This window comes from Bipolaris zeicola (genome assembly GCF_000523435.1).
Source record: "Bipolaris zeicola 26-R-13 unplaced genomic scaffold scaffold_164, whole genome shotgun sequence".
NCBI lineage: Eukaryota > Fungi > Ascomycota > Dothideomycetes > Pleosporales > Pleosporaceae > Bipolaris > Bipolaris zeicola.
The window spans coordinates 42662-60371 of NW_006912213.1; the positions used below are offsets into that span (position 1 = coordinate 42662).

At 50.5% G+C, this 17710-nt stretch overlaps 5 protein-coding genes across 5 annotated transcripts; 3 read left to right on the top strand and 2 right to left on the bottom strand.

Annotated features, from left to right (window-relative positions):
* Nucleotides 1-14: 14 nt before the first annotated feature.
* On the top strand, nt 15-1790 carry COCCADRAFT_103915 (uncharacterized protein; the record flags this gene model as incomplete). The annotated part of the gene is made up of 1 exon (XM_007717082.1): nt 15-1790. The coding sequence occupies one exon, from the start codon at nt 15-17 to the stop codon at nt 1788-1790; it is 1776 nt and encodes a 591-aa protein (XP_007715272.1).
* Nucleotides 1791-2316: 526 nt separating this feature from the next.
* COCCADRAFT_103948 (uncharacterized protein) lies at nt 2317-3925 on the top strand (the record flags this gene model as incomplete). Its single annotated transcript, XM_007717083.1, has 2 exons — nt 2317-2365; nt 2412-3925. 2 exons carry the CDS (start codon nt 2317-2319, stop codon nt 3923-3925), a joined length of 1563 nt encoding a protein of 520 aa, XP_007715273.1.
* A 239-nt stretch (nt 3926-4164) lies between these two features.
* On the bottom strand, nt 4165-6413 carry COCCADRAFT_39355 (uncharacterized protein; the record flags this gene model as incomplete). The annotated part of the gene is made up of 4 exons (XM_007717084.1): nt 4165-4325; nt 4377-5207; nt 5448-5607; nt 5739-6413. The coding sequence occupies 4 exons, from the start codon at nt 6411-6413 to the stop codon at nt 4165-4167; spliced, it is 1827 nt and encodes a 608-aa protein (XP_007715274.1).
* A 6075-nt stretch (nt 6414-12488) lies between these two features.
* On the top strand, nt 12489-14035 carry COCCADRAFT_103992 (uncharacterized protein; the record flags this gene model as incomplete). Its single annotated transcript, XM_007717085.1, has 3 exons — nt 12489-12875; nt 12926-12965; nt 13023-14035. Coding segments are annotated over 3 exons (1440 nt in total), but the record flags the coding sequence as incomplete, so codon positions are not given.
* A 1909-nt stretch (nt 14036-15944) lies between these two features.
* On the bottom strand, nt 15945-16413 carry COCCADRAFT_42378 (uncharacterized protein; the record flags this gene model as incomplete). Its single annotated transcript, XM_007717086.1, has 2 exons — nt 15945-16193; nt 16252-16413. Coding segments are annotated over 2 exons (411 nt in total), but the record flags the coding sequence as incomplete, so codon positions are not given.
* Nucleotides 16414-17710: the final 1297 nt, after the last annotated feature.

Sequence of the window (17710 nt, forward strand, 5' to 3'; positions counted from 1 at the left end):
ACATTGTTTCCACCATGTCCGATTCACACCCTCCCTCACGCTCGAACACTCCCACAATCGTGCCCCCAATGCGGCGCCCGATTGAGGGAGACAATGCGCCCGCCGTCTCGTCTCCCCTCAACCCCAACCCCGATCCTGCGGCGCGTCCAAGACCAAAGGCGCCAGCACGCGAGCAGCGAGAGAAGCGCGAGACGATCAAGAAGCGTGAGGCTTCAGCTTCGGCGCGTCAGGGTACTCCAAATGCCAATACTAGCACAAAGTCGAAGAAAGAGCGGTCGACAGCCGATTCACCTATGAGGTATTCGATTCCCGAGCCCAGGCCGTCCGACTATGAAGCCCCCAAGGACAGCACCCTGCTCTCCCACGAGCCGAATCCCATGTATGCGCCAGACGGAGTGACAGAGCTCAAAAAGCCGCATGACATTGCCTGGAACAAGAGGGGCTACAAGTACACGCACTGTGTCGCCGATCCGCTTTTTCGTCACAAGCAGTACTACCGCCAGAGCGACTCCAGGCCGTACGGGCCGAGGATGAGCCATGAGGACTGTGACCGATGGTTCCACTTCGATAACAGTGCTACCATTGTTTCCCAAGAAAAGGGCTGGCGCATGGGCAGAGGCAATGTAGTTGCAAGAGAAGGCAGAATATACTACGAGGTCAAGGTTCTGCGTGGCATACCCGAGCATGGCCCCAAAGATCCCGTTGACCCAAACACCGGCGAGACCAAACCTGGCCCACATGTACGCATGGGTTGGGCACGGAGAGAGGCGCCTCTAGACGCACCTGTTGGTTTCGATGGCTACAGCTATGGCATCACTGACGCACGCTTTGAAGCCCAACACCGATCACGCGCCTCCAAGATTTTTAAGCCGCTACCAAAGAATGCCAAGAGCAAGCACATGAAGGCCAGGCCACCCCACGGCAAGCCTATGCCTGTCGAGTATGTTGTAGATCAGCATGTTCAAGAAGGCGACGTCATCGGCCTCGAGATCCAACTACCCTCCATATCTATGCACCGCAAAGTTGTTGAGGGCATCTACAACCCGGCCGTAGATCTAGGAGACGGATTTGATACCGTCAGCAATCAAGATCCATTCGACCGGCCTATCGACATCATCCGCGACCGTATACCAGTTCCCTACAAAGGCAACTTTTACTTTGAGCAACTGGACTACCAGGTCACTAAGATGGTTGAGGCCTATCACGACCGCGGCCCCGTTCCTAAGATACATCCTTCGCCAAACCATGAAGACGTCAGTGTGCGATCGCTGCCACATTCGCACATCAAAGTCTACAAGAACGGGCAGGAAGTGGGCATTGCATTTGAAAATCTTCTAGCCTTCCTTCCCCCAGCAAGTATGCCATCAGTCGAGGCAATCAAGGCTGGTGCGCGTCCAGGCTTTGACGATGGCATGGTAGGCTACTTCCCAGCTATCTCGCTGTTCAATGGGGGTGTCGCTCAGGTCAACTTCGGACCAGACTTCTGGTGTCCACCCGAGGAGATGGTCAAGCAGCGAGAGCAAGACACACAGATGGAAAATGGAGAGACAGTCGAGCAACGCGTCCCAGAGGGTCGCAGACTCCGTGCTATTGGTGAACGATACAAGGAGCAGATTGCTGAAGACATTGTTTGGGATATCATAGACGAAGTCGATTTCTTCACCCAAGACGGTGGATGGGACTACAAGGGCGAGGCTCCTCAGGACGTGACCGGCAAGTCTACGCCTCGGGCACGTGGCTTTGCGAATCCGGACGAAAACCTTGGTGTCGAGGTTGGCAAACGGTATTAATGGTATGATGATGAAGAACATTAGGAACGGTTGCGAAATGTTAGTTTCAGCAAGGCGCATAGGTATACCCGAATATCATTTGATACTTGCGAAAATCAGCATGTGGCCATGCAGAGCAGCTACGTATTTCACGCTGTCTTGTCATTATCTCGAGAGCGTTTTTTTCTCGTAACATGACCTAAGACTCATAGCCATGTCGTTCAGCTGGTACAACTACTGGAGCCTAGAGCATGAACTCACACACTGAGCCTAGTCGTACGCCCTACGCCCATCTCGCATGTGGCTACAATTCCGCATTTCGAGGATTTAACCTTTTGCGGTAATTAGCGCGGAATTACCGACATCGGCATTCGAGTACTTCACATCACTAATTGACTGATATCCACATGTTGGCGGAATTCCCTACAACTCTCTAGCCTATTTCTGATAGATACTTCTCGATATAAGAAGCGGCATCTGAATCTTTTTCTGTTGTTGTTTCTGCTTCCGTTGTCATATTTTATCAGACCGTCCAGTCTACCCCACGATGGATTCCTCACAGTTCCGAAAGGCGGCGAAAGGAGCCATTGACGAAAGTACGCATATCAGTCTTCATCTACAGCCGTGATTGACATCAATTAGTTGCACAATACTATGACACATTAGAGGAACGACCAGTCCTGCCCGCTGTCAAACCAGGCTATCTCCGCCCTCTCCTCCCATCCTCAACCCCAGAGGAAGGCGAGCCATGGGAAGCCATCCAAGCAGACATCGACCGCGTAATCATGCCGGGTCTCACGCACTGGCAATCACCCAAATTCATGGCATTCTTCCCCTGCAATTCCTCCTTCGAAGGCATGCTCGGTGAAATGTACAGCGGAGCCTTTAACGCCGCAGCCTTCAACTGGGTCTGCTCGCCTGCCATCACCGAGCTCGAAACCGTCGTCATGGACTGGGTCGCCAAGCTCATCGCTCTACCCAGTGACTTCCTCAGCGACGGCGAAGGCGGCGGCATCATCCAAGGCACCGCGAGCGAAGTCGTCCTCACCGCGCTCGTCGCCGCCCGCGAACGCATTATCCGCCGCAAGCTCGGCGACATGCCCGAGGGCGAAGAAAGACTCGATGCCGCAGCAGATATCCGCAGCAAACTCGTAGCCCTCGGTTCCGAACACGCGCATTCTTCAACCCAAAAAGCAGCAATCATTGCAGGAACCCGGTTCCGCACCGTTCCCGCACCGAAAGAATCAAATTACAGTGTCACCGCCGCCGCACTCCGCGGCACAATCGAAGCCTGCCGCGCAAAAGGCCTCGAGCCGTTTTACTTCACTATCACCCTCGGCAGCACGGGTACCTGCGCCATCGATGATCTTGCCGGCATCGCGCAGCTCGCGAAAGAGTACCCCGACCTCTGGATTCACGTCGACGCTGCATACGCCGGTTCCGCGCTCGTCTGTCCCGAATACCAGCATCTATGCCCCCCAATTGCATCGTTTGACTCGTTCAATTTCAATCTGCACAAGTGGCTTCTCGTGAACTTTGACTGCTCTGCTTTCTTTATTAAGAAGCGGAAAGATCTCATGGATACCTATTCCATTACCCCGAGTTACCTGCGGAATCCGCACTCAGATCAGGGTCTCGTGACTGATTACCGCGACTGGCAGATTCCGCTGGGTCGCCGGTTTCGTAGCTTGAAAGTGTGGTTTGTGCTCCGGAGCTACGGAGTCTCGGGTCTGAGGGCGTTTATACGCAAGCATATTGAGTTGGGTGTGTATTTCCAGAGTTTGCTGGACGGACGGAAAGATCTTTTCAAGGTGGAGACTGAGGCGGCGTTTGGGCTCGTGACTTTTCAGATTAAGCCAAAGGTGGAGACTGGTGCGCAAGATGGGAGTGCGGCGAATCGCCCGGATCCGAGGCATGGGGCGCTGCAGAATGCGTTCCAGGGTGATGCTGAGGCGCAGTATGCTGAGATGGTTAATCAGCGGACAAAGGAGGTGTATGAGAGGGTGAATAGTAAGGGGGATTTCTTTTTGACTAGTTCGGTGATTGGGGGGAGATATCTCATTCGGGTTGTTAGTGCGACGACTAAGAGTGAGGAGAAGTGGATGATGATGCTTTTTGAGGAGTTGGTGGAGATTGCTGAGGAGAAGACGGCATGAGAGTGGTTAGATATGTTGTGATTAAGCTAGTAGTGAAAGCATAGACATGGGCTCCCTCTTATCTATTGCAATGTAAATGTAGTCAACCAAGTTCGAACATGGTTGGGATCGCTTTAATACGAGCTTCAGATACTAATCAGAGTCCATATTTTTTATTTCTTTACAATATTTGAATACATCTGCACACCAGGTATCTTATAACTCTCGCGTGGAAAATGTCACTGTAGATGGTGAAATTATCAGTCAAGCCTCAGTATCCGGACTGCGTTGCCACCCAGAACATCTTGAGCTTTCTTGTCATCCGTGGCAAACGCTTTCGATATAGCGCCGTAATTCGCGTTGACGCTGTGCCACTCCTTTGCATCTTCTTCAAGCGGCGGGAAGAACGGGTGATCGGTACCTATCCACTGTTAGTCTCGCGTCGCAGCAATACAACAACTTAATCACTTACCGAAAAGCAGCCTGTCTGACCCTGACGCATCTAGTGCTGCCTTCAATCCCACTTCCGAGTAGATGACTGCATCAAGGTAGATGTTCGTCTTCAGTATGTCCCACACGTCTCTCCTATTCTGGGTCTTGCCATGCTTCTTCAGATGTCCATCATGCAAAATGCAAGACTCGATCCTTCCAGCCAAAAACGGCAATGTACCTCCTGAATGCGCAAGCAATACGCTGAGCTTTGTGAACCGGTCCCAGACTCCGCTCAAGAGCATCCTGCTTACTGCAATGGTGGTCTCGAGGGGGAACCCAAGTGCTAATGGCAGTACATGCCCGTATTCGCTCGCACGGGGACCATAGACTGAGGCAGGAAGACCGTAGTGGGGGTGTAGGAAAACAAGTTGCTGGTGCTTCTCGAGCGCTGCATATACCGGGTCGAGCTCCGCATCATCTAGTCCCTGTCCCAGACCCGACGTGCCCATGATAACACCCCTAGCGTACTTGAGGGTGCTCAATCTCTCAATCTCAGCGGTTATAACCTCAGGTGAGGCAGATAGAGGAAGTGTGCCGAAGAAGTACAGTCGTCCGGGATATTGTGAGCATTGGTCGTTGACGTCGTCGTTGATCTTCTTGGCCGCCTCTCCCGCCTCCTCTGCAGGTAAAAAGTCCAGCCATGGATTCGCCAGCGAAATGACTGATTTGTCAATCTTGTGAAGGTCCATAAACGCTATCTTCTCCTTGATCTCATAGTATTCTTGGCCAATTGGGCGACCGCGTGAGGTGGACGGCATTGAGGGGTCATCTTCGCCTGGCAGGATGATCAGACGGGCAGAGTCCGGGGCGTCTGGGAATGTGCGAACATATGGAACGGTTGAGCGCGAGCGCAAAAGTTCCATGTATTTTGGGGGGTAAACATGGGTGTGGATGTCGACAATCGGCATGGTTGCGATTGAAAACGCGTTTGTGCGCGTCAATTACTGGGAATACGATGAGTGAGCAATGGGCCTTTCGTGTAGAATGTGACGAAGAGAATAAACGAAGTTTTGGGCTAATTCATCATCTTGCATTCGAGATAGCGCTGGACAATTGACCCTGGTGGGGTAGCTTTGGGTTGCCCCACTACATAGCGCCGACCATCCCACCTTCCCCAAGAGGCAAGGAACGATGGAGTCACTTTTTATGCTGTTGACGGAGATGGCCGTAGGGGAATTGGTCATTTTGGGTTGTCGTGATAAACCAAATGTCTACGTATTTACAAAAGGGGTCTCCAGTCTTTCATTCAAGCAGCACTCAATAGCATACGTTCATCCTATCAGGCGCGAGTCCTCAAGAAGAGGTTCGCTGGTTTGTCCCATGTTTTGAACTCTTCATCCACCTCATATTGGATATCGCCAGTCCCTTCGTCCTTGAATCCTAGTCTCTGGTATACCATTCTTCCCATAGCACTGCCCTCAGTTGTACACTCTAGATCGCCTCTCTTCTTCGCTTCAGCAAGTCCGACTTCAACAAGCTTCGCTGCAATGCCGCGGCGTTGGTAGGCTGGATCAACTGCACATATGTCCAAAGTAAAAATGGCAGGTGGGTTGCGTCCTGACTCCCTGACTTCGTGCATATACGCGATGCGGCGTTTCCAAAGCGAGCGGAACATTTGGGTTGCAAAGCGTCGTTTCGTTTCGTCGAAGTTGTTCAGGGATGCACTCATGTCGTCGGAGAAAGGATCGCCATAGCCTTCTACAAACGACAGTTGCCTCCATATAGCCATACCAACAACTCGTCTCTCTCCAGGCTGATCTGGGTCGGGAAGGGTAGCTTTTAGATAGATGGCATTGGGCAGTCCATCTTTGTTGGTAGTGACGAACTGCCATTTTTCCATTAAACTTTTAGCGTGTTTGGCTTGTCCTTCTTCTGTATCCCACCCGGGGTTCATCAGCATCCAGACAGAATCTTTTGCTTGACGCCCAAAAGCTTCAGACAAGCAATATTGTGCCTGCTTGAAATCCTTTTCAGTCTCGAAAGGAGATATGACAACGTCATTGCTGTTGGAAGTCATGTTGAGGGTAGCGCAGAAGTTGTGTCTGTCGTATCGCGTTCGAGCCAGAGTGTTGAAAATAATGATAGAATTTTACGTGTTTTCAAGTCGGCAGATGGAACAGCCAAAATCAAGCTGCGATCTAATGACATAACCTAAAGCCGCGGGTCACACCCGTACCCGGTGGGGACGCTTGGCGGGGTATCTTGACGTCCATAATATGCCTAGTGGACGCTGTGGATGTAGAAATACACGGTCAATCTGCTGTAAACATGGTTTGAAGCATCCAAGGTTCAGCCATACCAGCCCACCAACACTATCTGGCGTCCATGGTCATGGTTAGCAGCTCGATTAGATTTGCAGGAAAACGAGTATAGAAAACACTTGGATATCAGTAAAAGTGGTATGATGCGGTTGCTATGTCTGCCAATTGACCTATAGGATGCTGAAGTATCGATTGAGAAATGTAACAGATGGTTAAGACGATAAGAGGCCTCTCATCACGTGCACACGTTGGTAGGCAATGACTAGCGTGGCGGCAATCAATTAGCAGGGATGACGCGCTCGCGCCTCGTATACGGTTCGCGTTCCCCTAGGCACTTTGCGCAACCACTCGACCCGACCCGACCCAACAACAAACACACCCTCTTTTCCAACTACCATATACCACTCTTTCGGGTGTTGTGTCCGTTGGTCATATACAAAAATGCCGGGTACAGTAGCAAGAGCGCCGGCGAAACGCGCTCTCGCCGAAACGTCTAATACGCGCACCAATGTACAGACATCGCCCCGCTCCGCAAAGAAGTTGAAGTTCCAGGATGGCAAAAACAAGAGCAAAGCATCCGGAAGGATGGCCAAAGACTTGTTTAACTCGAGCCAGCCAGGCCCCAGTCAGTTTGAGGAGACATTGGAGAAAATGACACAGGACATGGAGACCCTCAAGAAGGAAAACACTGAAAAGGACCAGCAATGGCGACGGCCGCCATTGCCTCATGACTTCAGCGAGGTTAACAACAACCTAGTATTCCAGCAAATTGAGGCTGAAGAGGGTGTGCTCCATGGGGGCAAAACGACCGTTAAACTGTTTGGTGTGACAGAGGTAGGAAGCCGCCATACGCATATATCAAGCAAGGCTAACAAGTATATCACAGACTGGTCAATCCGTACTCCTCCACGTAACTGGATTCCAACACTACTTCTACGTCGCTGCGCCCGTCAACTTCCAACAGGCCGACTGCGAGCCCTACAAGATCTTCCTCGAAGCCGAATGTCAAAAGAGTTTTAATCAGCACTCCGCTGTCATAGCGTCAGTGACAATGCACATGAGAGAAAACATTCTACGCTTTCAGGGCAACCAGAAGAGCCCATACCTCAAGATCACTGTCACCGACCCCAAGTTGATCAACCGTGTACGCATGATGGTACAAAAGGGCAATGCCAACTACAAGCGACTCTGGCCGGCCAGAGAAGATGGTATCCTCACATTTGACAACATTGCCTATGTGCTACGATTCATGATTGACACAAAGGTCACCGGTATGTGCTGGGTCGAAGCCCCTGCCGCCAAGTGGAAGATGATCAACCCACGAGACCGACACTCCAACTGCCAGATTGAGGGTCAGGTACATTACGAAGACCTTATCGCTCACCAAGCTGAAGGCGAGTGGGCAAAGATTGCCCCTCTTCGCATCCTCTCTTTCGATATCGAGTGCGCTGGCCGCAAAGGTGTTTTCCCAGAGGCAAATGTGGACCCTGTGATTCAGATTGCGAATGTTGTTACAAAATACGGAGATGACAAGCCCTTTGTTAGGAATGTCTTCTGTCTAGACACAGTCAGCCCTATCGTTGCGACACAGATTTTGTCCTTCCAAGATGAGGGTGAAATGCTCATGAAGTGGCGCGACTTTCTCGACGAGGTTGACCCAGATGTCATCATTGGCTACAACACCAGTAACTTCGATTTCCCATATTTGCTCGATCGCGCCAAGCATCTGAAGCTCCAAAGGTTTCCATATTGGTCCCGTCTCAAGACGGTCCAGTCCAAGGTGGAGACATCAAACTTCTCCAGCAAGCAGATGGGGTCTAGGGATACCAAAACCACCAACACCAACGGTCGCCTACAACTCGACTTGCTTCAGCTGGTCCAAAGGGACCATCAGCTTCGAAGTTACACACTCAACTCTGTATGCGCCCATTTCCTGAAGGAACAAAAGGAAGATGTACACCACAGCATGATCACAGAACTATTCAACGGTGACTCGAACTCGCGAAGACGTCTGGCTGTATACTGTCTCAAGGATGCCTACCTTCCTCAACGTCTGCTCGACAAGCTTATGTGTCTGGTCAACTACACGGAAATGGCTAGGGCTACAGGTGTTCCGTTCAATTATATTCTCTCCAGAGGACAACAAGTGCGCTTCATCAGCCAGCTGTTCCGGAAGGCTCTCGAGCATCAACTTGTTATTCCGGATCTTCCAAATCAAGGTGACAACGGCGATCAATACGAAGGTGCGACTGTCATTGAGCCCAAGCGTGGTTACTACAAAGAGCCTGTTGCTACGCTCGACTTTGCTTCACTATACCCTAGTATCATGCAAGCCCACAACCTATGTTACACGACGTGGCTGGACCGACAGACTGTGGAGAAGCTCAAGATGAAGAAGGACGAAGACTACATCGTGACTCCCAACGGCGACATGTTCTGTACCGCCAAAACGCGGAAGGGACTCTTGACGGAAATTTTGGAAGAACTGCTGAGCGCACGTAAGAAAGCAAAGAAGGAACTAGCGGTTGAGACGGATCCTTTCAAGAAGGCTGTGCTCAACGGTCGTCAGTTGGCTATGAAGGTTACCGCCAACTCCGTCTATGGTCTGACTGGTGCTACTAATGGAAAGCTTCCCTGTCTTGCGATCGCCAGTAGTACCACCAGTTTCGGGCGTCAAATGATTGAAAGAGCCAAGGCTGAAGTCGAAGCCAAATACAATATCGCAAATGGATACTCGCACGATGCAGAGGTCATCTATGGTGATACCGATTCGGTCATGGTCAAGTTTGGTACCACTGAATTGGCAGAGGCAATGAAGTTGGGCGAAGAGGCGGCAAACTACGTGACATCGAAGTTTCTCAAACCCATCAAGCTGGAGTTCGAAAAAGTTTATTTCCCATATCTCCTCATCAACAAGAAGCGATATGCTGGCCTTTACTGGACGAATCCAAACAAATGGGATAAGATGGACACCAAGGGTATCGAGACGGTCCGTCGTGACAATTGTCGACTTGTTCAAACCGTCATCGAGACCTCTCTCCGCATGTTGTTGATCGACCAAGATCCCGAGGGCGCACAAGAGTAAGTCAGCCAGCTTTGGAAAACATATTCCACGCTAACATGAAGCAGATTCGTCAAGGAAACCATTGCAGATCTTTTACAGAACAAAATCGATATGTCCAATCTAGTCATCACCAAAGCCCTTACGAAACAGGAAGACAAGGACGGCAAAGGCGGTTACGCCAACAAGCAGGCACACGTGGAACTCGCCGAGCGTATGAAGAAACGTGACGCTGGTTCAGCGCCCGCTCTTGGTGACCGTGTCGCGTATGTCATGGTCAGAGCTGCCACTGGCGCAAAGAATTTCGAAAAATCTGAAGACCCAATCTATGTTCTTGAGAACAACCTACCCATCGATACGCGTTACTATCTCGACAACCAACTCGCAAAACCGCTTGGCAGAATTTTCGAGCCTATCCTAGGCGAAAAGAAAGCAGCCTCGCTCCTCACAGGTGAACATACACGATCCATCTCCGTCGCTGCACCCACCATGGGTGGTCTCATGAAGTTTGCAAAGAAAACACAAACGTGCATGGGCTGCAAGAAGCCTCTTACCGCCGCACACGAAAAGGACGGCGCAGTTTGTGAGAATTGTCGACCTCGTATTCCCGAGCTATACACAAAGACTTTGACCAAGGTCAGTGAGCTCGAGGTGCGTTTCTCTCGTCTTTGGACGCAATGTCAGCGCTGCCAAGGAAGTGTTCACTGTGAAGTCATCTGTGCGTCAAGAGATTGCCCAATTTTCTACATGCGCATGAAGGCAAGGAAAGATGTCGAAGATGCAGGCAAGGAGCTGGTGCGGTTTGACAAAGATGCTGCACTCTGGTAATGGCATGTTGTTCGCTCTCCGTAGGAGCGAGGCGTTTTGGTGTTTTACAATGTATATCCACCTGTATATCAATGGCGGTATACCGGTTAGGGTTCAAGATACATAGCGATATCCGTATGATCATGTTTAGTAATTACTGTTGTCATCAACCTACCTCGTACAGAATCATGAAAGTGCCAATGATGATGCAGCATACCGCCATTACAAGACACAGAACGAATCCTGCACAAGGAAAGTAATTTCGAGATTCCATTGCCTGCTGGATGCGGATTTGAATTCTGATTCATGCGGTTGTGAAGAGTGAGACTAGGATGATGGCGGTGTAAGCGTGCGGGATTGCAAACCATTGCTTGTATTTCAGTGGTTAGAGTCCATGATGTGATCGTTTCGATCGTTGTGGCACAGGTGAGTCCTGGGGGACCAAGCACAATAAGTTCATGCATTCCTCTCACGGGTAACAGACACGGCTCGGCGTGGTATTGAGGGGAAGAAAGCCTGTGATGCTCTGGAGACATGACTTCGGAGGGACTCGAATCTTACGTTGACGTGCTCCATTGGTAATGGTCTTCAAGACCTAGATCAGAAGCTTCCAAGAAGCATGACTTAAATGGCAGCAACTTGGTACTGGTCTTTGCATAGGAGATTTTAGTCGGTCTGGGAAGTGATAATATCATGTACATAACGGTATAACTACGCATTATCCTATACACCAGGAACCCCTCAATAAAGTGTGGACAATTACATGTCGAGTGGATCTTGCATACCGCCAGAAACACAAGGTGTTCAAAGTGACCGCGATGCATAAGTACTTATTAATGGTGCTCCGAGCGTTGCGCCACGGATTTCGGAGGTGGGTGTTAACAGTAGGGCCGTGCCGCACTTCCGCTGTGAGAGTTGGTTGAACGCCACACCAGGAATGCACATCCAACTACTACTACTACTACTACTTCTTTCCTTCCTTGGCTCGGCTTGTACGATTCAAGCCAACGAAGCTCCTATGACACTACCTCTATCTACCGCCTGTTTGACACAATCCCATCACAGCACCGATACATTCGCACCTCCGAATTCGCTTCCAGCTTACGTTATAGTAGGCCCGATACTCAAGCCTTATTCTTCCGTCATCACCTCATTATTGTCGCGTTAGGGCTGACTATGCGTGTCTAATTTTAAGCTACTCACGATCGGAGAGTGAACAATGAGAGGCTGACCGATTTCTCGTGGAAGGCATCCGGATCAGCACGGAAATGCACACAAGCTTTCAAGATCACAACGACGTATGGATGTAAACTTTGAATTCGATGCTTGTTGGCATTCCTCGCTACCGGATACGAAGAGAATACCAGGTCGGCGGGCACCTTGACCCCTGTAGCATGACGGCAGAACAGCTGGTTACCTACGTCCCCTTACCTTGGGTCACACAGGTGTACCTATCTAGGGCTAGCCAAACGTGAGACTGGACGGTTTGATTTACCTTCCAGGCTGATTTATCATACTGTCCAATCAAACAATGCCCTCAAAACATCTGCAAGAGCTCGTTCCCGAGGTTTGCAGTCAGGTGATTCCCCAGAAGTTATAATCTAGAAAGAATAAAAGGGTGATGATATTCCAACATTCCAGGGACATTGCGGAATCTCCCCTGTTACCCCACAGTTTCCTGTGCCATCCTGCACGCTACTCGGCCTTGTCACATTAGTGTCATTTTGTTTACTCGTCAGGTTTTGCCTTGGCGCGCGTGTTACAAGTATGAAGTCGATTGTTTCAGTTGCCGCTCTGGCGGCACTGGTGTTGGCCGACGACAAGTTTATAACAGTACCAATCAATTCTAATGATATCAATGGTTCTGGTACGCCAAATATTGGGGTTAACACATTTAACCCCTGCTATCTAGCAGTAAGTTGCACCAACCAGCTATTCTTGGGCTGCGCTAACTGCTCAAAAGTGCGGTACGCTGAGGGGAGACTACGGCAAAGACAAGGTCCTCTACCCGCTTGACGATGCTTATAAGAGCTTCATCCAGTCGTACTGGGCCGCTCAGCAGAGGAGTTTCAGACCAGGATGTGTCTTCAAGCCTGAGACAGCCCAAGATGTATCCGCTGGTCTCCTCATTGCCAGTCGTGCGGGTTGTCCAATTGCTACTAGGAGCGGTGGACACTCGGTAGTGCCAGGAGCATCCAACATCCAGAACGGCGTCACCATCAGCCTTGAGAGGTTGAACAAGACGACAGTCTCCGCTGACAAGAAGAGTGTGGTATTGGAGCCCGGCCAGACATGGGGTCAAGTGTACTCTAAGCTGGAAAAGGAGAACATTCAAGTCCTTGGTGCCCGTGTAAGACATGCTCCATAAAGGTGAATTATGCTCTGCTAACTGTCATGTAGTTTGGTGCAGTTGGTGTTGGAGGTTTCACTGTTGGTGGAGGTAGGGATTTACAGTATAATAGCACAATTTTCAACATGAGCTAACATGCAGCCCCAGGCCTCTCCTACTATTCGAGTCAGTATGGCCTTGCGTGCGACAACGTCATTTCGTATGAAGTAGTCACGGCGAGCGGTGATATCCTCAATGTCAGCAAGACGTCGTATCCCGACCTCTTCTGGGCTCTTCGAGGCGGCGGCAGCAACTTTGGTATCGTGACCAAGTTCACTGTAGCCGCTTTCAAGGCGAATCCACTCCTGTTTGGAGGCTCACGAATCTACACCAAGGAAGCTTTCCCTGCCCTCATCAAAGCGTTCTACAGCGTTAGCACCAACTTGGCAAAAGACCCAAAGGCCTTTCAAGGCTTATCATTTGGTTATGGCGGAGCTCAGCTTGGCAACGCAGCACAACTTGATCTGGCCTACACTGAGCCAAACCCCAACGCCCCTATTCTTGCCGAGTACAATGCAATCGACCGCAAGACCATCGTTCAGAGTAGCGGAGAAAACACGACGCTTGCCGCGCTCTCAACGAAAAACAGCGATCCTGACGGTCTCCGACAAGGATCCCTAACCTGGACCTTCAAGCTGGACCAAAACCTCATTAGTACCATCAAGGATATTTTCTTCGAAGAGGTCACAAGCATCGCCAACGCCAGCGTCAACACCCCGTCGATATCCTTCCAGGACCTCTCCGCCACACTCATCCAAAAGACGACTTCCAACGGTGGTAACCCGCTCGGCCTGGACCCGGCCGACGGCCCTCTAACCATTGCCCTCATGAACTTACGCTGGTCCGACGCCGCCGACGACGAGCGCATTCAAGCGTTTGCATTGAGAGTCAAGCGCCGTGCCTCTGCTGCCGCGCTCGTCGCAGGAAAAGCCACAGACTACGTTTACATGAACTACGCCGGCCCTACGGAAGATGTGATTGCTAGCTATGGCGCGGAGAACAAGGCGAGGCTGCTGGAGACTGCGGCCAAGTATGATCCGAATGGTGTGTTTCAGAAGAAAGAGCCTGGAGGATTTAAGCTCGAGGGGGCGCCGAGTGATAAGGACGAGCAGATTAATTAGGCTCAATGGACGTTACGTGAGAGGGTTAGGGAAAGGGTAAAGGTAGAGCACTTTAGGCAAAGCATAAAAGTCAATCATCAAATAACTTGTTTCCTTCCTCCCATCTAATCTTGTTGTCCCACCCATGGTGACATCAATATCCACGACTTTCAAATCCAACAATGCCCCAACGCGTAATAGAAACCAACAGAGCTCCTCGCCCAGTCACGATGACCGACGAGGAGAGAGCAACCAGAAAAAGCCAAATAATCAAGATGTCAGTAAAAATTGAGCGAGCGAAGAAAAAAATGCTAAAGAAGGAACTTAAGGTTTTGATAAGTGATATAAGCTAAATATCGTATATTTATACAGTTGCTGATAAGTATAGCATTTAAGCACTATCAACATCTAGCAACACCCCCCCCCCAAAAAAAAAGAGCAACGAAGAGCCAACAAATAGGACAGGGCGTAGCTTTTGAAAAGTGTAGCGATGTGAGGATGCGATTATGGGGGAGAGTGTAAATGAGGACTTTTTATTTTATTTTGAAGTACCTTTAACACTATTCTTTTTTGGGGTGGTACTGCGTGATGTACTCTAAGGCCCTATATCAACTACCAAACTCCCCATCTCCCTTTCCACTCCTCTCATCTCCCTTCATCAGAACCCACATCCACATCCATGTCCCCATTGCCACCCCCGAAAATACCAATTTCATCTTCCATCCATCTTTCCTGCGCCATTCCCCCCCCCCCAACAATCCATCCACCTTTATCGCATCAGTCAGCTCAACCATTCTAACCCGCCGCAATAGTAAAAAACCAAAAAAAAGAACGTACAATTTACATAACCGCACATCCTGGTCCGACGAGTGGATTCCGTTGTGCCGTGTACACGCCGGTGTGCTTGTGCTTATCCTGAGCGTCTATGCGTTTGGTGATGGTGGTGGTAAGAAAACCGTAGGTGAGGTGTTTAATGTATGGAAGGAGGATGCGGGGTATGCTGAGGGAAAGAGCCGGGGTAGAGGTGTTGTGGGGTTGGAAGGGGAGGTGGAGGGGTGGCATTTTGAGGGATGATTGGGTTGAGTGGTTGGATTAGGTTGATGGTGATGTGGGGGGGGGTTGTTGGAAAGATCGACCGTGAAGTGACCAAGTTGGATATTTTGTAAAGATTAAAGGAGGAGTCGGGCCAGCCGAATATCTCGTAGGATGAGTGTTATTAGATTTGGATTGATTGAGGGGGAGTAAGGTGGAGAGGGGAGGTTGGGGGTGTTAGATATAGGTATGGTGGATTGTATGGGTATGCTAGGTATTGTTCGGCTTGCAATTGTTCTACTTATGGTTGGTGACATGGTAGTGGAAGTGAGTGTGTGTTTTTTTACAGATGGGTGAGCAGGGGTAACTGGTAGTATTGTTCCCAACCCGCAGGCCACAAGTCAACTGCCTTCGAACTTGCTCAGCTTGGCGGGGTGAAAGCAATGGTCACGCTGTTCACTGCAGAAAATACGAGTGTCTGATATTTTTTTAACGAAAGTGTGTGTCATTACTAACTTGTGTTTTATCTCAGGATTATCTATTATCTTATGTGTATTAAACGTCCCGCGCATACAAATCAATCCATTAACCCACCCATTATGTACCCAGACATTATCCGTCCCAAACTCATGTATCATAGCTCTTTTAATTAAGTCCGTCAAATGCATTACGCACCCTAGTTTCCTCCAAGACCTCCCAGGAGTCCCGCAAGACCAGCGGCGGCACCACCGGCCTTCTTGCCCTTACCCTTTGCCGCATCACCAGCCTTGGCACCGAGGACATTCTTGGGGTTGGTTCCAGCATTGCTGTTGATCATCTGACCGCCGTTGACACCACCGTTGGGGGGGGTGTTGTTGTTTGCCTGTGCAGCGGCGTTTTGGTATTGGGTAACGGCAGCAGCGTTGGGAGGATTGATAACCATGACCATACCTTGCTGGCAGTGTTGGGCTTGGGGGCAGTAGACGTAGATGGGCTGGTTGTCGGTAATGGGGACCATGAACATAGGGGTGTTGCCAGCCTGGCGACGGCCGTTGGCTGGGTTGGGGCTGCCCTTGGGGTTACCGGGGATGGGTTGGAAGTCGGAGAAGAGGGCATTGGGTCCGGGTTGGCAGGGCTGGTTTGCTGTCGAGGAGGCCACGCTGTGGTTCTGTGAGGGTAACAGTTAGCGTTTGATAAAGCGAAGAGCAAAGTGTTGATGGACGTACCTGAGCGACAAAGTTGAATGCGACCGTATCTCCGGGTTGAGCAGTGACGGAGTTTGGTGTGAACTGAAACTTGTTGTTGGCAGCGACCGTGACCATCATGGTCGCGGCGGAGACTGTCAAGCTCTGAGCAAGAGCTGCACATATGATAGTAGAAAAGAGCATGATGAAGGTGTTTGTTTGTTGATTAGACGAATTATGGTGTAGGGTGTGGTAAGAGTATATCTGGTAATGGTAGTAATAGAGTAGAAGTGACCTGCAAATCTGATGACTGAATCATGGCATGGCATCAAGGAAGATAAATACTCAGAATTCTGGGTATGCCTAAGAGCCTAGCTTTGAATGTTTTCCTCGTATACCGAAGGAGAAACGGAACATGAAGCGATTGAAAACATGCTTCTGACCTTGATGACGAAGTTGTTGGCCATGATCGACTCAGAATTGCGTGGAGTTTGTGCTGTCAGATGTTTCGTTCCGAGTCTCATGCCAAGTCCCAAACATGAAGAAACGCTTCGTGGGGTGAGATGACAAAACGGATGGACGAATTTGTGAGAGAGTCGAGGCAAACAGTACGAGAATCGAGGCAAACAAAGGCATCTCTTGTTCTGTGCGTTGCAGATGGGATGGGCTGATGGGTTAGCAAACATTGTCGGGTTGCAGGTCATGGATGCGAGTTAGGTAGTGAGCAAGTTGACGATGTTCGTCTTGCGGGGGGACATTGACAGCTTGAGGCATGGACACAGTGTGGATGTATGTCAAGATGATAGTGATGATGTACGCAGCTGGGGGCAAGTGCAAGCGGAAGAAGAAAAACGGCAGTCACGTGAAGGGCTTTGCAAACCACATGCTCGGTGCACGCGATAGCAGGGATGCAGGCTGGCAGGACAAAGTATCCGAGAAGCTCGGAGGGGGTTCGAAACAAGTAGCTCTGTGGCACCAGAGCGTCAGCAATCTGGATCATCAATCTGGGTGAAACAGAGTCGGAGACGCGGGAGCAAGGTGAAGCACGAGGTGTTTATGAGATGAGGACGGGAAGGTGATACAGCGAGGATGGGACCAGTGGTGGTGTTGTGTATATATGAATCCGCCATAGCCATGGCCTTGCCAGTGCCTTGTGCCTTGGGGGAGGGGGAGTAAGCCTCACGAGAGCACATGGGCAGGTACCGGAATGGGTAGCTCGGCCCCACTGTGCGTGGCCGTGCTGGCCCGATTGAGGCGACGGAGCAAAGGGAGCATGATTTCTTTTTCATCGACAAGCCAAGTCAGAAGGCAGCAAAGCATTTTAGTGTTTTTTCTAGACGGCTCGGGGCCTAGTAGTGCTTAGCGCAGCTTACTGGACGGAAGAGGCGTGGTGGGCAGCAGGTGAGATAAGATTTGCAGCACTGATCAGGGCCGTTGGACAGGTGTTGTCGCCTGTGAAGGAGCCGCCGCCGCCGCCGCCGCCGCTGCCGCCCGCCCGGCA